General features: G+C 43.4%; 2 protein-coding genes across 5 annotated transcripts in view; one reads left to right on the plus strand and one right to left on the minus strand.

Annotated features, from left to right (window-relative positions):
* SNX5 (sorting nexin 5) overlaps positions 1-16,909 on the minus strand; it is a 143,333-nt gene extending 126,424 nt beyond the window's left edge. The window contains exon 1 of the mRNA XM_063918139.1: positions 16,743-16,909. Within this exon, the coding sequence (XP_063774209.1) occupies positions 16,743-16,781 (39 nt within the window). The 5' untranslated portion in view covers positions 16,782-16,909. The remainder of the gene's footprint in view (positions 1-16,742) is intronic.
* A 34-nt stretch (positions 16,910-16,943) lies between these two features.
* Positions 16,944-23,107, plus strand: part of MGME1 (mitochondrial genome maintenance exonuclease 1) — a 43,079-nt gene continuing 36,915 nt past the window's right edge. Inside the window, exon 1 of one of the 4 annotated variants that reach the window (XM_063918142.1) lies at positions 16,944-17,045. The gene's annotated coding sequence lies outside the window, so the exon portion shown is untranslated. Of the gene's footprint in view, positions 17,122-23,107 lie in introns of all 4 variants that reach the window. The other 3 variants (XM_063918144.1, XM_063918141.1, XM_063918143.1) reach the window with 3 other exon arrangements.

Consider the following 23,107-nt stretch of genomic DNA (forward strand, 5'->3'; position numbering starts at 1 on the left):
AACAGAAACAATTATTAAGTTACTGAGTTCTATCAGACAAAACAAATCAATAAAAACTTGCTGTTCATATTTACTCTAAACAAGTTATTTATTTACAAACAATCACAAAGACTATAAAGCAGTAAGGCTAGGGCCACACATAGCAGCCAAGCGGGTCCCGTTCTGGTCAGGAGAAGGGATGCAGCAGAACGGCACAAGCGCACTGTGTGAACACATACAATGAAATGAATGTGTTCACATTGAAATCCCGCCGACCTGTCATCCGGCCCAACCCCAGCATGGTTGGATCTGGCGGCGGCAGGACTGCCGCATACGAGTGGGCGACTGCATAGGCGCCTGTGTGCAATCTCTTACCGGCCAAGTGGGTCCCACTGAATGGGACTCGCTTGGCCGCTATATGTAGCCCTAGCGTAAGGGCTTTTTATTTTTATTTTAATGTATAAAGACAACTTTGATTCCATCCACCATCCATTTTTAAGCAGGATTCAACTTCTCTTTCATCCAGTTCACAAATAGGAAATCTTCCAACTCATTTAATTAACAAGATGATCACAAGAATGGGATTGTGTTACCCTGAATTACTTATCTCCAAGCTGCCTGGTTCTACAGAATTGTGACTGAGGTCTGCTTTGCAGCACTACTCAGTTGCCACTCTCACATGACTTTGACCGAAGATGTGAACAACATAATTAGCTTTTTCTTCGAAGAAGCATATACACTATACTACTAATATTATTATTATTAGAATTATTATTATTATTATTATTATTATTATTATTATTATTATTGTTGTTGTTGCTGCAACTACTTGGCCCACTAATGCTTTCATTAAAGGAGAAGGACGCCCCAGGAGTAATGTTATCAATTCCAATTTCTAACCCAGCCACAATATATTTCATTTTGAAAACAAGTACCCCGTTTTTTTAAGCCATAATGCGTACTGTATATGTGGGTACATGTAGGGAATAGATTGTGAGCTCCACTATTTCCAGTGTATTTACAAGATATAAATGCTCTGAATTAAAATACAGAAGCTCATCAATTAAAACAGAGAAACGTAAGGAAGGTAATTGCTGATAGGAGTACTTGTTTACTGCTATTACTTACCTAAATAAACTAAAATTTATTAAAATACAAGAGCACATATTAAAAGGTGTTTTTTGAATACTACTAACCGAGATTTGAAATCTGTGTTACACCACAAATTTTTTTTTCAAATTATTAACGTACACCTCCAGGAATCGAATATAAAGATACCGTTATAGGAGTTACACAACATCCTGAATTGTGAGTTAGGGTACGCTCTATTGGATTGCTATTCCTCCCCTAAAAAGAAACCTTGATGTGTTTGCCACCTATCTCTCGAGTGAGTTTCGGGGTACGCTCCAGTCTATCTTCTGTTAACACCACGGGGCACACTCTATAGCTAGATAGAGACCACTGAATACCACGCTGGGTGCAGTACAAGTAGGAGAAGTCATAGGGGTATATTTACTAAGATGGCAGTTCTACTTAAGATGGGATGTTGCCCATAGCAACCAGATTCCAGGTGTTATCTTCTAGAAGGTGCTAGATAAATGAGAAGTAAAATCTGATTGGTTGTTATGGGCAACATCCCATCTTATATAGAACTCCCATCTTAGTAAATTTACCCCATAGGGGTATATGCCATTGCGGTCGAATTCCCGAAAATGTCGAAAAACTGGACTTTTTCGCCCCCTCCCCCAAAAAAAAAATTAAAAAAAAAAAAAAAATCGACAATGCAATACAGTACTTTTCGTCAAAAAAAAAAAACGGACTTTTCAAATTCGACTTTTTGAAATTCGACATTTGACAAATTCGACATTTCTGCAATGGTACAAATGCGGCTGTTCGACAAAAGTATATTCAATTGAAGTATGTAAATTCGACAACAGTGCTTTTCGACAGTAAATTCGTCATTTTCAATCCGCCTCACTTTGCTGGCGGAATGTAATAAAAAATTTCAAAAACATGTTTTTTTTGTGTTTTTTTTTTTATTGCTAATAGCATATCTATTTATATTAGAAGGGATTAGGTACTTGGTTTGTCTATTTAGGAGGCACAAGTATTATTTATATATTTTTGAAAATATTTTTTTTTTTTTTTATGGAATGGGTTAAAAACCTGAAAAAAAAAAAAAGTGTGGGGTCCCCCCTCCTAAGCATAACCAGCCTCGGGCTCTTTGAGCCGGTCCTGGTTGTAAAAATACGAGGGGGGGAAATGACAGGGGATCCCCCGTATTTTAACAACCAGCACCGGGCTCTGCGTCCGGTCCTGGTGCCAAAAATACGGGGGACAAAAGACGTAGGGGTCCCCCGTATTTTAACAACCAGCACCGGGCTAAACTAGCTGGGGAGATAATGCCACAGCCGGGGGACACTTTTATATCGGTCCCTGCGGCCGTGGCATTAAAACCCCAACTAGTCACCCCTGGCCGGGGCACCCTGGAGGAGTGGGGACCCCTTCAATCAAGGGGTCCCCCCCAGCAACCCAAGGGCCAGGGGTGAAGCCCGAGGCTGTCCCCCCCCATCCAAGGGCTGCGGATGGGGGGCTGATAGCCTTGCTGAAAATTAAAGAATATTGTTTTTTGCAGAACTACAAGTCCCAGCAAACCTCCCCCGCAAGCTGGTACTTGGAGAACCACAAGTACCAGCATGCGGGGGGGGGAATGGGCCTGCTGGTACCTGTAGTTCTTCTGCAAAAAAAAATACCCAAATAAAAACAGGACACGCACACCGTGAAAATACAACTTTATTTCACACATGCGGACACATACATTCTTACCTATGTTGACACGATGTTCGGTCCACTTTTCCAAGTAGAATCCATGGGGTACCTGAAAAGAAAAGATAATTATACTCACCTAAATCCAGTGTCCAGTGATATTTGTAATCCACGTACTTGGCAAAAAAAAAAAAAAAAAAACGCATACCCGATCCACACGGACTGAAAGGGGTCCCATGTTTACACATGGGACCCCTTTCCCCGAATGCTGAGACCCCCTGTGACTCCTGTCACAGAGGGTCCCTTCAGGCAAGAACTACAGGTACCAGCAGGCCCATTTCCCCCCCGCATGCTGGTACTTGTGGTTCTCCAAGTACCAGCTTGCGGAGGAGGCTTGCTGGGACTTGTAGTTCTTCTGCAAAAAACAATATTCTTTCATTTTCAACAAGGCTATCAGCTCCCCATCCGCAGCCCTTGGATGGGGGGGGGACAGCCTCGGGCTTCACCCCTGGCACTTGGGAGGCAGGGTAGGGACCCCTTGATTGAAGGGGTCCCCACTCCTCCAGGGTACCCCGGCCAGGGGTGACTAGTTGGGTATTTAATGCCACGGCCGCAGGGAACGGTATAAAAGTGTCCCCCGGCTGTGGCATTATCTGTCCAGCTAGTGGAGCCCGGTGCTGGTACAAAAAATACGGGGGACCCCTACTCTTTTTGTCCCCCGTATTTTTTGCACCAGGACCAGGCGCAGAGCCCGGTGCTGGTTGTTAAAATACGGGGGATCCCCTGTCATTTTTCCCCCCGTATTTTTGCAACCAGGACCGGCTCAAAGAGCCAGAGGCTGGTTATGCTTAGGAGGGGGGACCCCACGCAATTTTTTTTCGGGTTTTTTACCGTTTTTTGAACCGTCTGAAAAGTCGATTCAAAATCCGTCAATTGGTCCGTTTTTCGACAGCGGGACTGTCGAATCCGTTTTTTATTGAATATGTCGAATTCCGGCACCCGCCGGCCGGAATTCGACGGTCGAATTGTGACGAATTTAAAAACGGGCGAAAAAGTGCCGCAATTCGCCCGGAATTGCATATACCTCATAGTGTCCTAAAAAGAAACCTTGATGTGCATATGATTATCTAACTAAAGTGTGAGTGGGGTACGCTTTAGAATCACTCGTAGACTCTTGAAGTCACTATTATCCATTTATCTGTAAAAGGAAAAAAAAAAAAAAAAAAAAAAAAACTACTACACATTGGTTGTTTTTAGTTTTATGTCTTTGTATGCTGGAGATCCTACATCAGATATTCTGAATTGAAGAAAAGATCCAGTCAAAGGAACCCTTCACTCTGCCAAAAGGGATGTAATGGTGATATCTTATGTGTGATACATAGTTTATTAGCGCTTGTGATGTAACACAGATTTCAAATATCGGGTAGTTGTATTCATATCTAAATGTGGTGACATTATCTGAAGTCTGTAACATCTAAGCTGCTTTGCGCCAGTTCGGACTACTCCCAAAATCTCTTTTCCTTTTTGTTTTTTGGGTACTGCTGACATTACCTAGAAAACAACATATGAAAGGATCAGCTCAAATTTTGCTTAATATCATATTTAATAGGTGAAGCAATTGCATAATCAGGGGAAGGATGCTGTGTATTTGAAAAATTGTGGGTACAGCACAGTTTGGATTATTGTAATTCAAAATGTTGTTTACCCGAATCCTCTGTGAGAGCAATACTAGGAGATAGGAAGCTGCATATACTATAGGTAGCAGGACATGTTACTAACTCGGTCTCCTTACCTTTATAAAGGGAGAGGAAGGGAGGGTGCTGTCGGGCATAAATTAGTGGGATTGTATTATGGATATGGAATGCAGCCAAGATGCCAGCTGTCGGGATCCCAACAGTCGGAATACAGACACCAGAATCCCGACAGAGTTAGGAGGCTGATGCCGGAATCCCAAAAGCTGGCATCTCGACCGTAAGTATAGTGGGTGAGCTAGGGTTAGGGCTGGAAGGTGTGTAAGGGGGGGTTTGTTGGTTTAGACACCACCTGGGGGGTGTTGGAGGTTAGGGTTAGGCACTAAGGGTTAGGCTGAGGGAAGGGAGGGTTAGGTGGTACGGGAGAGGGGAGAATAATTTCACCTCCCCTTTATCAGGATTTACACTATCGGGATGCTGGCATCGGGAATTCTGACCGCCGGTATCCAGTCATACGGATTATCATGAATCCATGGATACTGACAATTTAAAACTTTTCTAATCTCCACCAGGAGAGATCACAAAAAAATTTTTTAGGAAGGGACATCTAACTCCTTGAAGGATCTTACAACCAAAGACTGATTGACTAAAAACAAATCTGCAGGACTGCTCATGGCAAGCTCAAACTTTCTGTTTCCAGTTTTTCTGATGGGTACTTCCTAACACGTCTGGTATTTTGTGCTTTCCCTGGAATGAGGAGGTTACTATCCTTTATCCAATGTTCTGTTGCATAAAGTGCATCAAAAAGCATCTATTTACATAAAGGCAATGAAATTCTTTTTCCTGTTTTGTTTTGGGGTGAGGGCAGCACACACCTAAAGCTACCATGAGCCTTTAAAATATTAAGGGTCATTTCAAAAGGTTTTTTTAGGCGCCCAACACTAAATGGCGCCTAACAGCAACAACTCCATTGTTCTGCCCTTCGGGCACAATTACCGCTGGCGCTGACATTTCTGCTCACAGTCTCCTGAGGTGACGAGCAGAAGTGTGTGAAAAAGGACTTTTCGCATTGCGGACACTATTTTAGTCAGGTTTAGCCGCTTTGCAGTGCTTTTGGGCTCTTAAAAAGCAATAGGCATCCAATCGGAGCAAAAATTGCTCTGATGGGCGCTCAAATGGTTAGAATACGTCCTATGCATCCCCCACCTTTGGTTAAATGGATTCAATGGCATACACATTATAGGGCACACAATGGCATATATTAAAAAGAGGAGGCAGCCCCTGTGCAGTCTCCATGTGGGAACCCTCCTGTACCATATAGAAGGCTGCTAGTAATCATTAAGAAAGCACTGGATGTTTTTAATAGGTGTCAAATGGATCATTTTTTTTTTTTTTTTATTACTGCTAGAAAATAATTTAACCATCTTAATATAAAGATTTTCTCTACATCTTCACCTGCTGAGGTGGAGGGTGACTTCAAAAATTAGATTGCAAACATAATTTGCAGTTTGAAGTCGCCGCGAAACTCTCACACATGACCCAAGTTGCACCCAATTGGATTAATCCCTTAGAATAAGTTTGTATACTCAGTTCAAAGTTCTATTGGACAGATAGATAACACAAAGTAAGCTCCTAATTTGTAGTATACATACAACACCCCTCCCCCTCAAAAAAAGAAGATAAGTCAATCCTCTATATTCTGTTTTAGTTGCACTTTGAAAGCAGTGCAGTATGAAGCCACTGTATAAATAACATTGACTTGTTTACAAAATGGCTTACAAAATAGAATAAGTTCATTTTACAGGTACAGTACACGTGCATTTCCATGAAACACCACAATGAGATCAACCAGTATCAAGTTATGTTTTTAGAAGAACGTTGGCAACAGCACAGAGCTTTTGTCAAGAAAAGGGTTGTTTATAGGGGCTGAGAGCAATTGTGCATGGCAGCAACACAAGTGAAATAACAGGGTGACAGGCGTGATACAGAAGAAAGACATTATAAAAGGTAGACAGTGTCAAAAAGGTCAACACAAAAAAAAAATTGTTTTTTATTTTATGTTATTTTGTATTTTCAAACATATTTCACAGAAATTTATGAAATCCCCCCCCCCCCCCCCTGCATGCCACGCTTCAGGCTCAGTGGCTCGCTCCACTTCGCTTGCCACAAGGTTACAAAAGGTAATAGCTTGTGACATGGATAGTAAATGCAGCAAAAGTTGTAAATATATGGAAAAAAAAACCCTTAAAAAACCATGTGTCAGCCATATGTTTGTCAAACTTTTTTCATGTTGACCTTTTGACCCTGTCAACCTATTGACTGTCGACCTTGTAACTATCTATCAACTACCTCCCCATGGTGACTATGTAGTAATAATAATAATAATAATAATAATAATAATAATACAACAACAACTTAATTTATATAGCGCTCTCTCACATAGAACTCAAGGCACTTTATAGACCTGTTACAATTGATCAAGTATTACGGCAAATAGAATAACCACACCAAAAAGAAGTAAGACAAAGAAAACCTAGAGAGCCCTTAATACAGGTTGGGTATCCCTTATCCAAAAAGCTTGGGACCAGAGGTATTTTGGATATCGGATTTTTCCGTATTTTGGAATAATTGTACACCATAATGAGATATCATGGTGATGGGACCTAAGTCTAAGCACAGAATGCATTTATGTTTCATATACACCTTATATACACAGCCTGAAGGTCATTTAATACAATATTATTAATAACTTTGTGTATTAAACAAAGTTTGTGTACATTGAGCCATCAAAAAACAAACATTTCACTATGTCACTCTCACTCAAAAATGTATGTATTTCGGAATATTCCGTATTTCGGAATATTTGGATATGGGATACTCAACCTGTACAGGGTTGGCGCAATAATTTTGGGTAATAAATTCCACAGGTTACATATTTTCCCCCACAAAAGGTACCAGGTGAGGCAGCCATGTTGGGTGCACTACATAGGATTACCCTGGGTGGTATAGGTCATGCCTAGAAGAGATTACACAAATGAGGTGATTGCATTAGCCTAAATCTAGGAGTAGGTTCCTAACATAACCAACAGGTCCATGTATTTTTCATCCCATACACGCTGTGTGAGATAAGCCATACAAGGACCCCAGGCATACATGGGAACAACTGACAGGTGTAGCATGAAATACCCTGTATGAAGAGATCAGCCTGTAGTGCATCCTGCCCATGCAGACTGCTGCTGGCGGGGTGTACAACTAGTACAGAGGTAAAGCATACAGTGGGGGTTGCATGGAGAAAGTCTGAGAAATAAAAGGTATGAGAAAATAAAAAATATGAGCCCTGCAATCCAAATATTGGGAACAGGGGGGATGGAGTGGGTGAAACCTGTTAGCCAACGAGGGCAAAATGGTGGCAGGCAGGAGAGGTCCTGGTGTTTTCAAAGCTCAGCCACGGGAAAAGAGCAGGAGCCAGGCAGCGCTGACAACAGAGACACAACAGCAGTGAAGTAAAATGACTCAATTTTATCCAAAGAGGAGAATGTAATTAGATTGGTAATTCATCACTTAATTTTTTGAGACAAGCTTTAAAGAGATCCCGTCTGCAGATCCAATGTATTAGGGGTTGATTCAATTGTTTGCAGCGCCTCTCGCTGTGTGTTCTAAACTAGTGTGCACCCGACGGATCAATTCCATTTTTGCTTCGCTTGGGCGCCCCTTGACACACCCAAAAGCACTGGGTTTAGCCGCACAAAATACTTCACCCTTCTAAAGCAGTTACTACAGAGCCCAAACCACAAACTGCACTCATTTCTTCTCACACCTCAGAAGAAATGTATCTCCCATGGCTAATGGACACCTGAACAGAACAACAATTGAGTTGCTGCGTCAGGCCACCATTAATTTATAGTTTAGATGTCCAGCGGGGGGGGGGCACAGCAAACAATTGAACAACACCCCCCCCCCCCACACCCCTCCCCGAGGCTGTCTCAATAGCTTGTGTTTAAAATGGAGTTGAATTCCTACATCTGAACTAATGCTATAACAATATGAAATACATAACAAGAATTAATTTAATTGGTTATGATTGATAAAAATTTGAATCAAGGTTAGAAATCCTAAATCCGGTTTAGTGGTTGTAATAACAGTTCAGTAATGTTTAATCTGCAGCTTAAATTAAATGTACTTAGCCTTATTCCATGTAGCATAGCCCTGCACATAGGGGGTTATTAAGAGTTGATTACAAATTTTACTAAATTAGCAAAAACTGCGATCGTACGATTCACATGCTGCACCCAGCACAGGGCAAGTTCGCCCAGCATGTATGGCGCTGCCTCGAGATGCGATTGCAATTCAATTTTAATAACATTGCAAAAAACAAATAGAGGCTGGCTGCATAGGCATGCACAGAGCCGACATGTTTCCTATCACAGGAAACGCAGACGACAGCATTGGCTGGCCCCGAAATTATAGCCATGACATGCCTGCGTTTCCTGCACTCCTCCCACTAACACAGCATCGCCACCCCTGGACGCCCATTTGACTGTCAATCATGATGTGAACGCATCCTTCCGTGATGTGATCGCATCATGATAGCCGACGCACTGCGGCCGCTGTGAGCAATTGCAGCCATAGCAATCAACTCTGAATAAGGCCCATAATCCCTTTTTGTACTTGTAATCCAGACATGGGTAACCGATATACTGTAAGTGTTATATGTGTGGCCCTCTAAGCTTCAAAAGGGGCATACATTAATCTTCCGTTCAGTATTTAAAAAAAAAAAAAAAAAAAAAAAAAGCGCAAAAACATTGTCATATCCCTCACCACTAAATGCCTCTCATTTGCTCCAAAATGACCACGCTCACCACTCAGACTTGGCACGTATAGTAATATAAAATTCACCCACAGGCTACAACATGGCAATAAAATGCCATAACCTGCCTTTAGACCTCCATTTGCTACAAAATGCCACGATAGGCCTTTAGACACTCCTAATGTCTACAGATTGCACATCCTCCAACAAACCCCACTCATACCCGATTAAAGCACCATGTAGTGCAGAATACGCTGCACTCACTCTACTTTCTACTCTGCTTTGTAAGAGCGCAAATGACAAAGAAATGGGCTGCCTCCATTCAGTATTCTCTCTGCTGTCTGACATAATAAGTTAGAGTAGGGGCACACAACTGTTAACTCCAGGAAAAGTTCACCAGGGAGCTGTAGCCCACCACTGATCCAAAGCTGGGTACACACCTATGAAATTATTGGGCCAATCCCCAACCTCCCAGCCCCTTTGATAAAAGCATGCAGTCACCTAAAAATAGCCCTGTGTGTACTGGGAGCACACCGATTGGATAATCAGTTCAAGGATGGGAGTGTTTCTCCAATCTGCACAGTGATATACAAACGTGTGTACCCAGCTTAAAGAACCAATATTTTGTAAGGTACAGTATCAGGAAGGCTACTACATGTATCACTGCTATCCCAATTGGGCCCTTTCACAGAAGAGGTAGGGAAAAAGAGGAAACATAGTATGGTCCGCACTTTTTTTTTTAACAAAGCTTTTGTAGCATGTTCCAGTAGTGTAGCAAAGTGTGCCAAGCACTACAGGCAAAATAATGATACACGAAGAGCTGTACGCACCAGTATCCTATTAGTATGGTCAGGTTACATATCATTATGTCTAGTGCATAAAATAGATTCTGATGTCATTATCTTAACCAAGGACACTCTCCAGATAAAAACACATATACTATGTGAAAAAAATGTGAAAGGGGAAAAGGAAAGTATTAGTAGGGGGACTCCAAAGCATTCAAGAAAAGGAATGAACTATAGCTTATCCTTTATGATTGTTAGAGACAGATGCATCTGATTTCATTCTTACCAGCCGTGATTTCATAAATCAAAGAGATGGTCTACAACTATACAATAACGATAGCATCATTGTAACTAATCCACATCTATATAAATTGTATCACAGAACATAGATAAAAGAATGATTTAAACGATTCTAACATATCGTCCTGAGGAAGTTACCCCAATACTAAACATCTTCAGCAATAACCCTTGCACTACCCTTTGCCCTTTGGCTGCACCATGCAAACAAGAGTCTTGCAGGCAATAATAAAAGGTTTATTTTAATATTAAAGAAACTGAATTTATACATTTAGCCTTTAATCTCACGTAATGCAGATCTATCCACAAAATAGAGATTATTAGTTAACGTAACAAAGTATGCAATCATCAGTATACATTTTAATAATTTGATGTGTTTTCTATTTTCCTTTAAATTATCATTAACAAAGATTACATTTTATTACAAAACCAAAAAAAAAACCACACACACATTCCTTCTACAGAACACCAATTCCCCCACCCACTTTTTTTTTTTTAGTCCGGAAGCAAACATGTCCTGACTTTTATTTTCTACTAACCTTAGAGGAGAAGTCATAGTTTAGTTCCTTCCTTTCCTTGAATGCTTTAGAGTGCCACAGCTAAAATCATACTTTCCCTTTTCTATTTTTTATTGCCGGAATGCCAAAAGTGATCCAAGCAAAAAGCAAAGTGAATACACACGTGTATTCTCTATATATTTGTAATTATACATTTATAAATAAATAATCTATTTTTAGGGATTTTACCCAGCTTTAAGAAAGTGTTACACTAATGAAAATATTCAATTAGCCACTAATAACTGCCTCACACGGGAAAGGCTATTCAATTAAATTGTTTTTACCCCACGCTGAAAATCAGTGATTAACATGCAAAAACTCACTGATTCTGCATAAACTGCGGAGTCAATGTCAATTGTTTTTATGGGCATCTAAACTAATGGGTGTCTATCTGAGCTATTCAATTGTTGCTCCGATAAGACGCCCATTAACTACAGCAGACACATTTTAGCTCACACACCGCAGAGGTGATGAGCTAAAATGCGTGAACAGCTGGCTGCTTGGGAACCCATACAGCACTTTCCCCTTTGCATCCATTAGTTTAGTCGGATTTTGGCAATTTACAGGGCGAAACCCTATCTAATTGAGCGTGATAAGTGTGATAATTAAAAGGCACACAAAACAACTGAATTGCAACAATGGGCGGCGATTAATTATTGTGGCTTAAAAGGTCCTGAAGCTGCAAGGAAGAGTATACCCCTGGGGATTAACGTGCAGGTAAAGCCCTTATAATTACATCAGCCAACGTGGTAACTAAATGTGAATATGCCCCTAAGGGGGGTATCCAATTAGCCGTGGTAATTAACCGCAGCTAATGGATATGCCTCCAAGCTATCCTATATTCCCTGAAAAGCCGACGCAAGGTGCAGTTTATCAGAAAAACAAAATCCTTGATAAGCTCCAGTTTTTCGGGGACACAAACGTGAAAACACTCAAGTTTCTCTGAACCTGTGTGTTTTCAAACGCGAACGTATTTTTTTGTTTAGGCGTCCAAACAGGATTGCGGCTTGTCACCCATAACTGGATACCCCCCTAAGTGAGCATTTGGCAGAACTGACTCAACCATTTTTGTGGTGTAATCAGGTAATTCGACCCAAGATACAGTACATACAACATTTCTTCCACACAGTTCTTAGCATTTATTGATAGGCAGTTGACATTCTAATGAGTAGCAGGGAATCATGCCTGGGGTATGGTATGAAATGTTGACATGGACGGGAGGTCAACATGTCATTATGTCATGTCAACATTGTGAATGTATACCTATGCCTGCTATTGGCTTGTTCACACAAGATTATTTAATTAGTGTGAAGTAAATTGCAGTGCAGGGTCATTTTGCACGACCGTCAAATGATATTATTACTATACACACACATTTCAGTGTGAGGAAAAAAAAAAGTTTGAAACAATAGACAATTTAGTAATGACTACACATGGCTAGGATATTATGCTGATCTGTCATTATCCAGAGACTTGTCAGATTTTCAACGAGAGCAGATTATTGAACTTGAGCTCCAAACAAAGAAGAGGACTACGTTTAGAACTCGGTCAACTACTGCTGTTGTAAATGTGACAGCAGGATTCAATCTACAGTATGTCATCTTTCTGCAAAAGAGTTAAAAAAAATCCAACATCCATACTAGAGCTGCAATTGCCAAATCTCCGATTACAGACAACGCTAAAAGATGAAAATAGGGTATCCAGATTAGATAAACAGGACGTTTGAGGTTTGGAAACATGTAATATGGTTAATCATCTTTCACACTGTTCCCAACACCAGGACGGGCTTATGTGGAGAGAACACCCAAAGAAGCCTACTTATATGAAAATGTAACAAACCAAAACTAATACTGGACTGTAGATTTTACAAACGTACTAACAACTTTATTAAATTGCTAATTGTCTCATACAGAGACTCTGTCAGCAGCAAAACAAAGTCATGTAATCTCACAAAAAAAACTAAACAACAATGGGGCAGATGTATTAACCTGGAGGAGGCATAAGGAAGTGATAAACCAGTGATATGTGCAAGGTGATAAACACACCAGCCAATCAGTTCCAATATGTAAATTAACAGTTAGGATCTGATTGGCTGGTGCCTTTAGCACCTTACACATATCACTGGTTTATCACTTCCTTATGCCTTCTCCAGGTTAATACATCTGCCCCAGAGTTACATCACAGCTGAACAAACTCAATAGCATAATATAAAAAAAGAAAAGAAAAAGAAATCAGTGACGTTTTAACAAACGAGGGTCCCATGTGCAAGTTTTTGTGTGTGTCCATTACCTCCAGAATAATGGCACTGGCGCATGTGCCAAAAAATAGCAAGGATTCTGTCACTGTGCTAGAGTTTTTTCTATCTCCTGAGCAAGCACCATATTTCCATCATTGGGGGTGATAAACTGTTTATAACACCAGATTTTCCATCTAAAGTGACGGGGGATTGGTATTCAAATGTTTTGTTTTTTCTCGAGCTGATTGCGCCCAGTCAGCCCGGATTTAGTCACTTAAAATGGCTAAACACACCCAAAGTGCTGGGCGTGACGCAAAAAGTGCTGTTTGGGCGCTCAAATGGGTCACTCTTCACTCATTTCCGTTCGCCAGCAGAGGAGGCTGCAAGCTGAAATCTGTATCCCACGGCTAAGTGCGCCAGAATGGAGGAACAATTGAATTGCTCCGTTGGGTGCCATGTAGTGGTGGCAGCGGGGGAAAATAATTGAATTCCTCCCACTATCTTCAGAAATATTGCTCCATCTTTTAAATATATAATCTAAAAAAGGGCATTTCGTTAACAAGATCAGACCTTGTTCTGGGTGCATGGAGTATGGTGGGGGGCCCCTTAACTCATGTGCCCATGGGGGCCCAATCGCAGCATACATCCTGCACCCATTATAGATATACGCCCTAGAAAAGAACTCTAATATAAAGATCAACAGCAAGAATCTACTGTTCAGGGTAACCTTGCAAACTCATTAAACATTCCAATACTTTAACTGCATTCAATTTTCCCAATTTATTTAATCAGTGCCAAGCAATCTAATGTGGCAAAAATTGGTAATCAAAACAGAACACTGGTGATATGTAAATTGGTCAGTTCCTAAAGACGACCCTTTAAAACTACTGTATTACAGCAACATGTTTCAGTTACTTAGCATTGCATTGGGAGTTTGAATTATCTGAAAATAAGTTTTTCAAAGACTAATAGGAAACCCAGGCAACACACCTGCACTGAAAATTCGTCTCTATTGGATTCTATAATTTTTTGGTTATCTTTTAATTCTCTATGTGCAAAATTTGGCCAGCTCTTCCCAGAAGATTTATAAAGTGTCATGTTTCTGTGTGCAGGAAATAGTCATTCTATCTTTTACCAATAATAAACAGTGTCTTGCTTAGGTCACTGCATGTTTCACATAATCAGCGAGGAACAGCCATCAAGCCACACCTAGCAATATTTTTCTAACATATTATCAATTAACTTATAAATATGTCAGATATATCAGTTTATATACCGTCACAAGACCAGAGAATAATGTAGTACAATATTTTCTAATGTACTACAAATAATGCAGTGTTGGCTCAACTGAATTAGGGGTGAGCTGCCATTGCAAGATTTTCGAAATACCAGCAGTGGCACTTTCCCCCCTCGTAGCCCAACATAACAAAAATGTACTTGGCATAGAAGGAATACCTACAGAGATATCTACATACAGCCAAACAGTCTTGTTTGGCGTCCCACAGACTTTGCAACTTTTACCACTTTCATATCTAATACCCAACTCCAACCCAATGACAATGAATACGGGTTTGGACCCGGGTTTGGACACACATGTGGATTCCCGGGCCGTCGCCATTCACGGGTCTTCCGTCAGATAACAGTGGATGTTTGGAGATGACATTATCTCCAAGAGTAAAGGGCCCTACACACTGGGCGATGTGTATAGGAGATATGAACGATCTCATTCAGCTATGAACGATAAATCGTTCATATTGCTCAGTGTGTATGCATCAACGATGAACGATGCACGGCCCCACGATCGTTCATGGTTGATCTATCGTCGTTTAAACATGCAAGTCAATTTGGACGATATAGATGTGATGTACTCTCATATCGTCCAATTTGACCATCAATATCGTACAGTGTGTAAGCTGAATCGACCATCGATGTATCGTTGAGCGATATATCGTTAGTCAATTACATCGCCCAGTGTGTAGGGCCCTTTAGTAGCCTGCCAATCAGCTCGTTTTAGGCATTACCCAGGTCACCATGACCTGGCTCATACCTTTCCCATCGAAGGCTACTCGGGTGAGGGCTCGGAATAACCATGGTAGCCAAGTGCCAGGGTTGAGGCCCTGCCAATGTGGACCTGGGTAGGCCTGTTCACACTCAGTCAGGACCCGGGTTGCCCAGGCAATATACTTGGTTTTTCACTCAGTGTGAAAGTGGTATTAGCTGCGCCACGTGACTTTTTCTTAAAATATGCAACATAATCTGGTCCTTTATACAAATTTTCTGGAAACAAAAATCCTATATATATACTATTAGCGAAGTAATGCGCCCTACACATTAGGCGATGTGCCACCGAGGTGCCCGACGGCCGATACGGCCGACAGGCGACCCAGCGGCGGGGGGGGGGGGGGCAGTGACGGGGGGAGTGAAGTTTCTTCACTCCTCCCGTCACCCGGCTCCATAGACGTGCAGGCAAATATGGACGATCTCGTCCATATTGGCCTGCATGCACAGCCGACATGTCACCAGCGATGAACGAGCGCGGGGCCGCGCATCGTTCATCGCTGGTGACTCCACACTGCACGATATGAACGTTATCTCGTTCATTAATGAACGAGATCGTTCATATCGTGCAGTAATATCGGCATGTGTGTAGGGCCTATAAGATGCAAAACTCAAGAAAAAGTTCAAATCTGGGTAAAAAGGCACAAGACAGAAGTTTGATACGTCTTCTGCGCATTTAACCTGCTACTTTACACCAATTCCTTCACAACAAAAAAATATTAATCCTAAATGCTTGTGGGGGGAGGTATCCAATTTACGGCTGGTGAAAATGGCCAGATATCGCGATTGATGACTGATTGTCATTATTGTGGTATCCTAGTACAGTCTGCTTTCTTAAGCCAAAACTGGACCCACGAACGTGCAAAAACACATTATCGCACCTGAGGCACCCTATTCATAATCCGCAATAAGTGTCAGCATCGGGGGGAGTTCACCGCATTAGGGCTAATAGAATAGCCCCCGGCGATACAATTACCTGCGGTAATCGACTGCAGGTAATTGGATACCCCTCTTAGTACACAATTAGCCAATGAAGATGCAAAATTCAGTAATAAGTACGCAATCACTGAATTCGATGGCGGAATGTCTGGCACCATATGGCACAAAAAGCATGTTCATGAAGCCATGTCTGTATTATTCTGTGAATTTAAGGAGTCTTCGAAACCAAATTATTTTTTTTATTTAAACTGCAGAGTGCAATAGTCTAAAAGACTTCCAGAAATGCTGAACTCATGCCTCATTCCATGCAAAAGTTTCAGTAAGATCCTTAACTAGCCACATAATAATAATAATAACTATTATAATAATAATAATAATAATAATAATAATAATAATAATAATAATAAACACCCTAAACTACCTTGCTGCAGAGCACGGGAGCATGTAAATACAGCTAGTCTGTGACACCCCTGGTATAATGAGTAAACTCCAGACAGATAATGTTACTGCACACTGTATAACACACAGGGAGCAGCCACAGGGCTTGGGACCAGGAAGTGCACAATGCCCCTTTGCTGCATACTGGGGACGTGGGTGAGCCAGCAGTGAGAAGCAAGGGATCTGTACCTTGTAGGAGCCGCTCTCCTCTGCTGTCAGAGAGGCCATGCCGCCGCTGCACAACCCGTGTGTCAGTCAGAGCCCGCCGGGATAACTGGCTGCTGGATACTGGGGGAGCTTCCTGATAAGCAGCAGCCACCGTCTCACAACCAAGCACAAACCCCGCCCCCAGTGTCAGAGAGGCACGCCCAACGCCTCTATAACCACGCCTCCATTAAAACCATTCACTGCAGTCGCTTGTGGCTGGCGGCGTGTGACGGCCTCTGAGTGTCAGGCGCATCGCTGCAGCGTCGTCACGTAGCTGCAGCAGAGGTACTGTATGGAGGTGGCAAAACGAACGAAGCATTTCCGCCCGTGAGTGGAGACACTAGGCACAGTGTGAGGAAAGGTATAGACAAATTAAGGGGGGATGCAGGGCATACTATACCCCGGGTCTCCTTTGTCAGGGGCAGCCGGCCAAAGCACACTGATATCATGGGAATCGGTGAAGACCGGACCAAATTCCGCGGTCCGGATTTCACCGATTCCCCTGATATTGTGTGTACCAACTGTGCACAATTCAGAAGAATTTGGACCATCTACTGTTCTTTTATTCAGCACATTATACTGCTTAAAAAGGGAGTTAAACGTGGCGTGTCACATTGAATTTTAGCCAGTAACCCCTAATTGTATACAAGGGGCTCATCCCTATAATGTGTACCTGACTTGGAGCACATTAGTAATAGCCACACTGCATGTTGTCTATTTTGTATACCAGTATTAGATTTCCCTGATTTTATCATTTCCTATTATGGAACTTTTTAGCATGATTTACGAGTTACTGTATTTGTTACTTTTTAAGATATATATATCTCAGTATTTCAGTGTTGGACTGCATTTTATTTAGAGCTTGACAGGGTATTCACTGTGTTTATTTTCGATAGCTATTAATATTGTTCTACAAGGCCCTCTTCACTCGTGCTTATCCTTTTCTTACTTTCTCTAACGTCCTAAGTGGATGCTGGGGACTCCGTCAGGACCATGGGGGTTTAGCGGCTCCGCAGGAGACAGGGCACAATAATAAAAGCTTTAGGATCAGGTGGTGTGCACTGGCTCCTCCCCCTATGACCCTCCTCCAAGCCTCAGTTAGATTTTTGTGCCCGGCCGAGAAGGGTGCAATCTAGGTGGCTCTCCTGAGCTGCTTAGAATAAAAGTTTAAATTAGGTTTTTTATTTTCAGTGAGTCCTGCTGGCAACAGGCTCACTGCTACGAGGGACTTAGGGGAGAGAAGTAAACTCACCTGCGTGCAGGATGGATTTGCTTCTTAGGCTACTGGACACCATTAGCTCCAGAGGGAGTCGGAACACAGGTCTCACCCTGGGGTTCGTCCCGGAGCCGTGCCGCCGACCCCCCTTGCAGATGCCGAAGTTGAAGAGGTCCAGAAACAGGCGGCAGAAGACTTTCAGTCTTCATAAGGTAGCGCACAGCACTGCAGCTGTGCGCCATTGTTGTCAGCACACTTCATACCAGCGGTCACTGAGGGTGCAGGGCGCTGGGGGGGGGCGCCCTGGGCAGCAATGTATTATACCTTTTTTATGGCTAAAATACATCACATATAGCCCTTGAGGCTATATGGATGTATTTAACCCCTGCCAGATCTCACAAACTCCGGGAGAAGAGCCTGCCGTTTTAGGGGGCGGGGCCTATTCTCCTCAGCACACGGCGCCATTTTCCTGCTCAGCTCTGCTGTGAGGAAGGCTCCCAGGCTCTCCCCTGCACTGCACTACAGAAACAGGGTTAAAACAGAGAGGGGGGGCACTTATTTGGCGATATGATTACATATGTGAAAATGCTATAAGGGAAAACACTTGTATAAGGGGTTGTCCCTGTATAATTATAGCGTTTTTGGTGTGTGCTGGCAAACTCTCCCTCTGTCTCCCCAAAGGGCTAGTGGGGTCCTGTCCTCTATCAGAGCATTCCCTGTGTGTGTGCTGTGTGTCGGTACGTGTGTGTCGACATGTAGGAGGACGATGTTGGTGAGGAGGCGGAGCAAATTGCCTGTATTGGTGATGTCACTCTCTAGGGAGTCGACACCGGAATGGATGGCTTATTTAGGAATTACGTGATAATGTCAACACGATGCAAGGTCGGTTGACGACATGAGACGGCCGGCAAACAAATTAGTACCTGTCCAGGCGTCTCAAACACCGTCAGGGGCTTGTAAAAACGCCCATTTACCTCAGTTGGTCGACACAGACACGGGCACTGACTTCAGTGTCGACGGTGAAGAAACAAACGTATTTTCCTTTAGGGCCACACGTTACATGTTAAGGGCAATGAAGGAGGTGTTACATATTTCTGATACTACAAGTACCACAAATAAGGGTATTATGTAGGGTGGGAATAATCTACTTGTAGTTTTTCCTGAATCAGATAAATTAAAGTGTGTGATGATACGTGGGTTTCCTCCGATAGAAAATTATTGGAGGTATACCTTTTCCCGCCAGAAGTGAGGGCGAGTTGGGAAACACACCTTAGGGTGGATAAGGCGCTCACACGCTTATAAAAACAAGTGGCGTTACCGTCTCCAGATACGGCCGCCCTCAAAGAGCCAGCTGATAGGAAGCTGAAAAATATCCTAAAAAGTATATACACACATACTGGTGTTATACTACGACCAGCAATCGCCTCAGCCTGGATGTGCAGCGCTGGGGGGGCTTGGTCGGATTTCCTGACTGAAAATATTGATACCCTTGACAGGAACAATATTTTATTGACTATAGAGCATTTTAAGGATGCATTTCTATATATGCGAGATGCGCAGAGGGATATTTGCATTCTGGCATCAAGAGTAGATGTGATGTCCATATCTGCCAGACGATGTTTATAGACACGACAGTGGTCAGGTGATGCAGATTCCAGACGGCACATGGAAGTATTGCCGTATAAAGGGGCGGTCCATCGGACCTGGTGGCCATGGCAACAGCTGGAAAATCCACTTTTGTTACCCCAAGTCACATCTCAGCAGAAAAGGACACAGTCTTTTCAGTCTCAGTCCTTTCGTACCCATAAAGGCAGGCGGGCAAAAGGCCAGTCATATCTGCCCAGGGTTAGAGGAAAGGGAAGAAGACTGCAGCAGGCAGCCCATTCCCAGGAACAGAAGTCATCCACAGCTTCTGCCAAGTCCGCAGCATGACGCTGGGGCCATACAAGCGGACTCAGGTGCGGTGGGGGGTCATCTCAAGAGTTTCAGCACGCAGTGGGCTCACTCGCAGGTGGACTCCTGGATCCTACACGTAGTATCCCTGGTGTACATTGGAAATTCGAGACGTCTTCCCCTCACAAGTTCCTGAAGTCTGCTTTACCAACGTCTCCCTCCGACTGGGAGGCGGTATTGGGAAAAAAATTCACAGGCTGTATTCCCAGCAGGTGATAATCAAAGTACCCCTCCTACAACAAGGGAAGGGGTATTATTCCACACTATATTGTGGTACTGAAGCCAAACGGCTCGGTGAGATCTAAAAGATTTGAACAAATACATACAAGGGTTCAAATCAAGATGGAGTCACTCAGAGCAGTGATAGCGAACCAGGACGATATGGTGTCACTGGATATCAGGGACGCTTGCCTACATGTCCAAATTTTGCCCTTCTCACCAAGGGTATCTCAGGTTCGTGGTACAGAACTGTCACTATCATTTCAGACGCTGCCGTTTGGATTGTCCACGGCACCCCGGGTCTTTACCATGGTAATGGCCGAAATGATGATTCTTCCTAAAAGAAATATGGACGCTTTCCTGATAAGGGCAAGGTCCAGAGAACAGTTGGCAGTCGGAGTAGCACTATCTCAAGTAGTTCTACGACGGCACGAGTGGATTCTAAATATTCCAAAATCGCAGCTTTTTCCGACGACACGTCTAATGTTCCTAGGAATGATTCTGGACACAGTCCAGAAAAGGATGTTTTCTCCCGGAGAAGAAGGCCAGGGAGTTATCCGAGCTAGTCAGGAACCTCCTAAAACCAGGAAAAGTATCAGTGCATCATTGCACAAGGGTCCTGTGAAAAATGGTGGTTTCTTACAAAGCGATCCCATTCGGTAGATTTCACGCAAGAACCTTTCAGTGGAATCTGCTGGGAAAATGGTCCGGATCGCATCTTCAGATGCATCAGCGGATAACCCTGTCTCCAAGGACAAGGGTGTTTTCTTCTGCGGTGGCTGCAGAGTGCTCATCTATGAAAGGGCCGCAGATTCGACATTCAGGACTGGGTCCTGGTGACCACGGATGCCAGCCTGAGTGGCTGGGGAGCAGTCACACAAGGAAAAAATTTCCAGGGAGTGTGATCAAGTCTGGAGACTTCTCTCCACATAAATATACTGGAGCTAAGGGCAATTTACAAGGCTCTAAGCTTAGCAAGACCTCTGCTTCAAGGTCAGCCGGTATTGATCCAGTGGGACAACATCACGGCAGTCGCCCACGTAAACAGACAGGGCGGCACATGAAGCAGGAGGGAAATGGCAGAAACTGCAAGGATTCTTCGCTGGGCGAAAAATCATGTGATAACACTCTCAGCAGTGTTAATTTCGGGAGTGGAAAACTGGGAAGCAGACTTCCTCAGCAGGCATAACCTCCACCCGGGAGAGTGGGGACTTCAGCGGGAAGTCTTCCACATGATTGTAAACCGTTGGGAAAAACCAAAGGTGGACATGATGGCGTCCCGCCTGAACAAAAAACTAGACAAATATTGCGCCAGATCAAGGGACCCTCAGGCAATAGCGGTGGACGCTCTGGTAACACTGTGGGTGTACCAGTCAGGGTATGTGTTCCCTCCTATGCATCTCATACCAAAAGTACTGAGAATCATAAGAAGGAGATGAGTAAGAACGATACTCGTGGTTCCGGATGGGTCAAGAAGGACTTGGTACCCGGAACTTCAAGAGATGCTCACGGAAGAACCGTGGCCTCTACCTTTAAGAAAGGACCTGCTCCAGCAGGGGCCTTGTCTGTTCCAAGACTTACCGCGGCTGCGTTTGACGGCATGGCAGTTGAACGCCGGATCCTGAAAGGGCATTCCAGATGAAGTCATCCCTACCCTGGTCGAAGCCAGGAAGGATGTAACCGCAAAACATTTTCACCGCATTTGGCGAAAATATGTTGCGTGGTGTGAGGCCAAGAAGGTCCCTACAGAGGAATTCCAACTGGGTCGTTTCCTACATTTCCTGAAAACAGGACGGTCTATGGGCCTAAAATTAGGGTCCATTAAGGTTCAAATTTCGACCCTGTCGAATTTCTTCCAGAAAGAACTGGCTTCAGTGCCTGAAGTTCAGACGTTTGTAAAAGGGGTACTGCATATACAGCCTCCTTTTGTGCCCCAGTGGCACCTTGGGATCTCAATGTTGTTTTGAGTTTCCTAAAGTCACATTGGTTTGATCCACTCACCACTGTGGAATTAAAATATTTCACATGGAAGGTGAAGATTCTATTAGCCCTGGCTTCAGCCAGGCGTGTGTCAGAATGGGCGGCTTTATCATATAAAAGCCCTTACTTAATTTTTCATTCTGACAGGGCAGAATTGAGGACTCGTCCTCAATTTCTCCTTAAGGTGTTTTCTGTTTTTCACATGAACCAACCTATTGTGGTACCTGCGGCTACTAGGGACTTGGAGGACTCCAAGTTACTTGACGTTGTCAGGGCCCTGAAAATATATGTTTCCAGGACGACTGGAGTCAGAAAATCTGACTCGCTGTTTAGCCTGTATGCACCCAACAAGATGGGTGTTCCTGCTTCTAAGCAGACGATTGCTCGCTGGATTTGTAGTACAATTCAGCTTGCACATTCTGTGGCAGGCTTGCCACAGCCAAAATCAGTAAAAGCCCATTCCACAAGGAAGTGGGCTCATCTTGGGCGGCTGCCCGAGGGGTCTCGGCTTTACAACTTTGCCGAGCTGCTACTTGGTCAGGGGCACACCCTGACTGAGGAGGACCTGGAGTTCTCTCATTCGGTGCTGCAGAGTCATCCGCACTCTCCCGCCCGTTTGGGAGCTTTGGTATAATCCCCATGGTCCTGACGGAGTCCCCAGCATCCACTTAGGACGTTAGAGAAAATAAGAATTTACTTACCGATAATTCTATTTCTCGTAGTCCGTAGTGGATGCTGGGCGCCCATCCCAAGTGCGGATTGTCTGCAATACTTGTACATAGTTATTGTTACAAAAATCGGGTTATTCTTGTTGTGAGCCATCTTTTCAGAGGCTCCTTCGTTGTTATCATACTGTTAACTGGGTTCAGATCACAGGTTGTACGGTGTGATTGGTGTGGCTGGTATGAGTCTTACCCGGGATTCAATATCCTTCCTTATTATGCACGCTCGTCCGGGCACAGTATCCTAACTGAGGCTT

Source organism: Pseudophryne corroboree, chromosome 4 (assembly GCF_028390025.1).
Source record: "Pseudophryne corroboree isolate aPseCor3 chromosome 4, aPseCor3.hap2, whole genome shotgun sequence".
Taxonomy (NCBI): Eukaryota; Metazoa; Chordata; class Amphibia; order Anura; family Myobatrachidae; genus Pseudophryne; species Pseudophryne corroboree.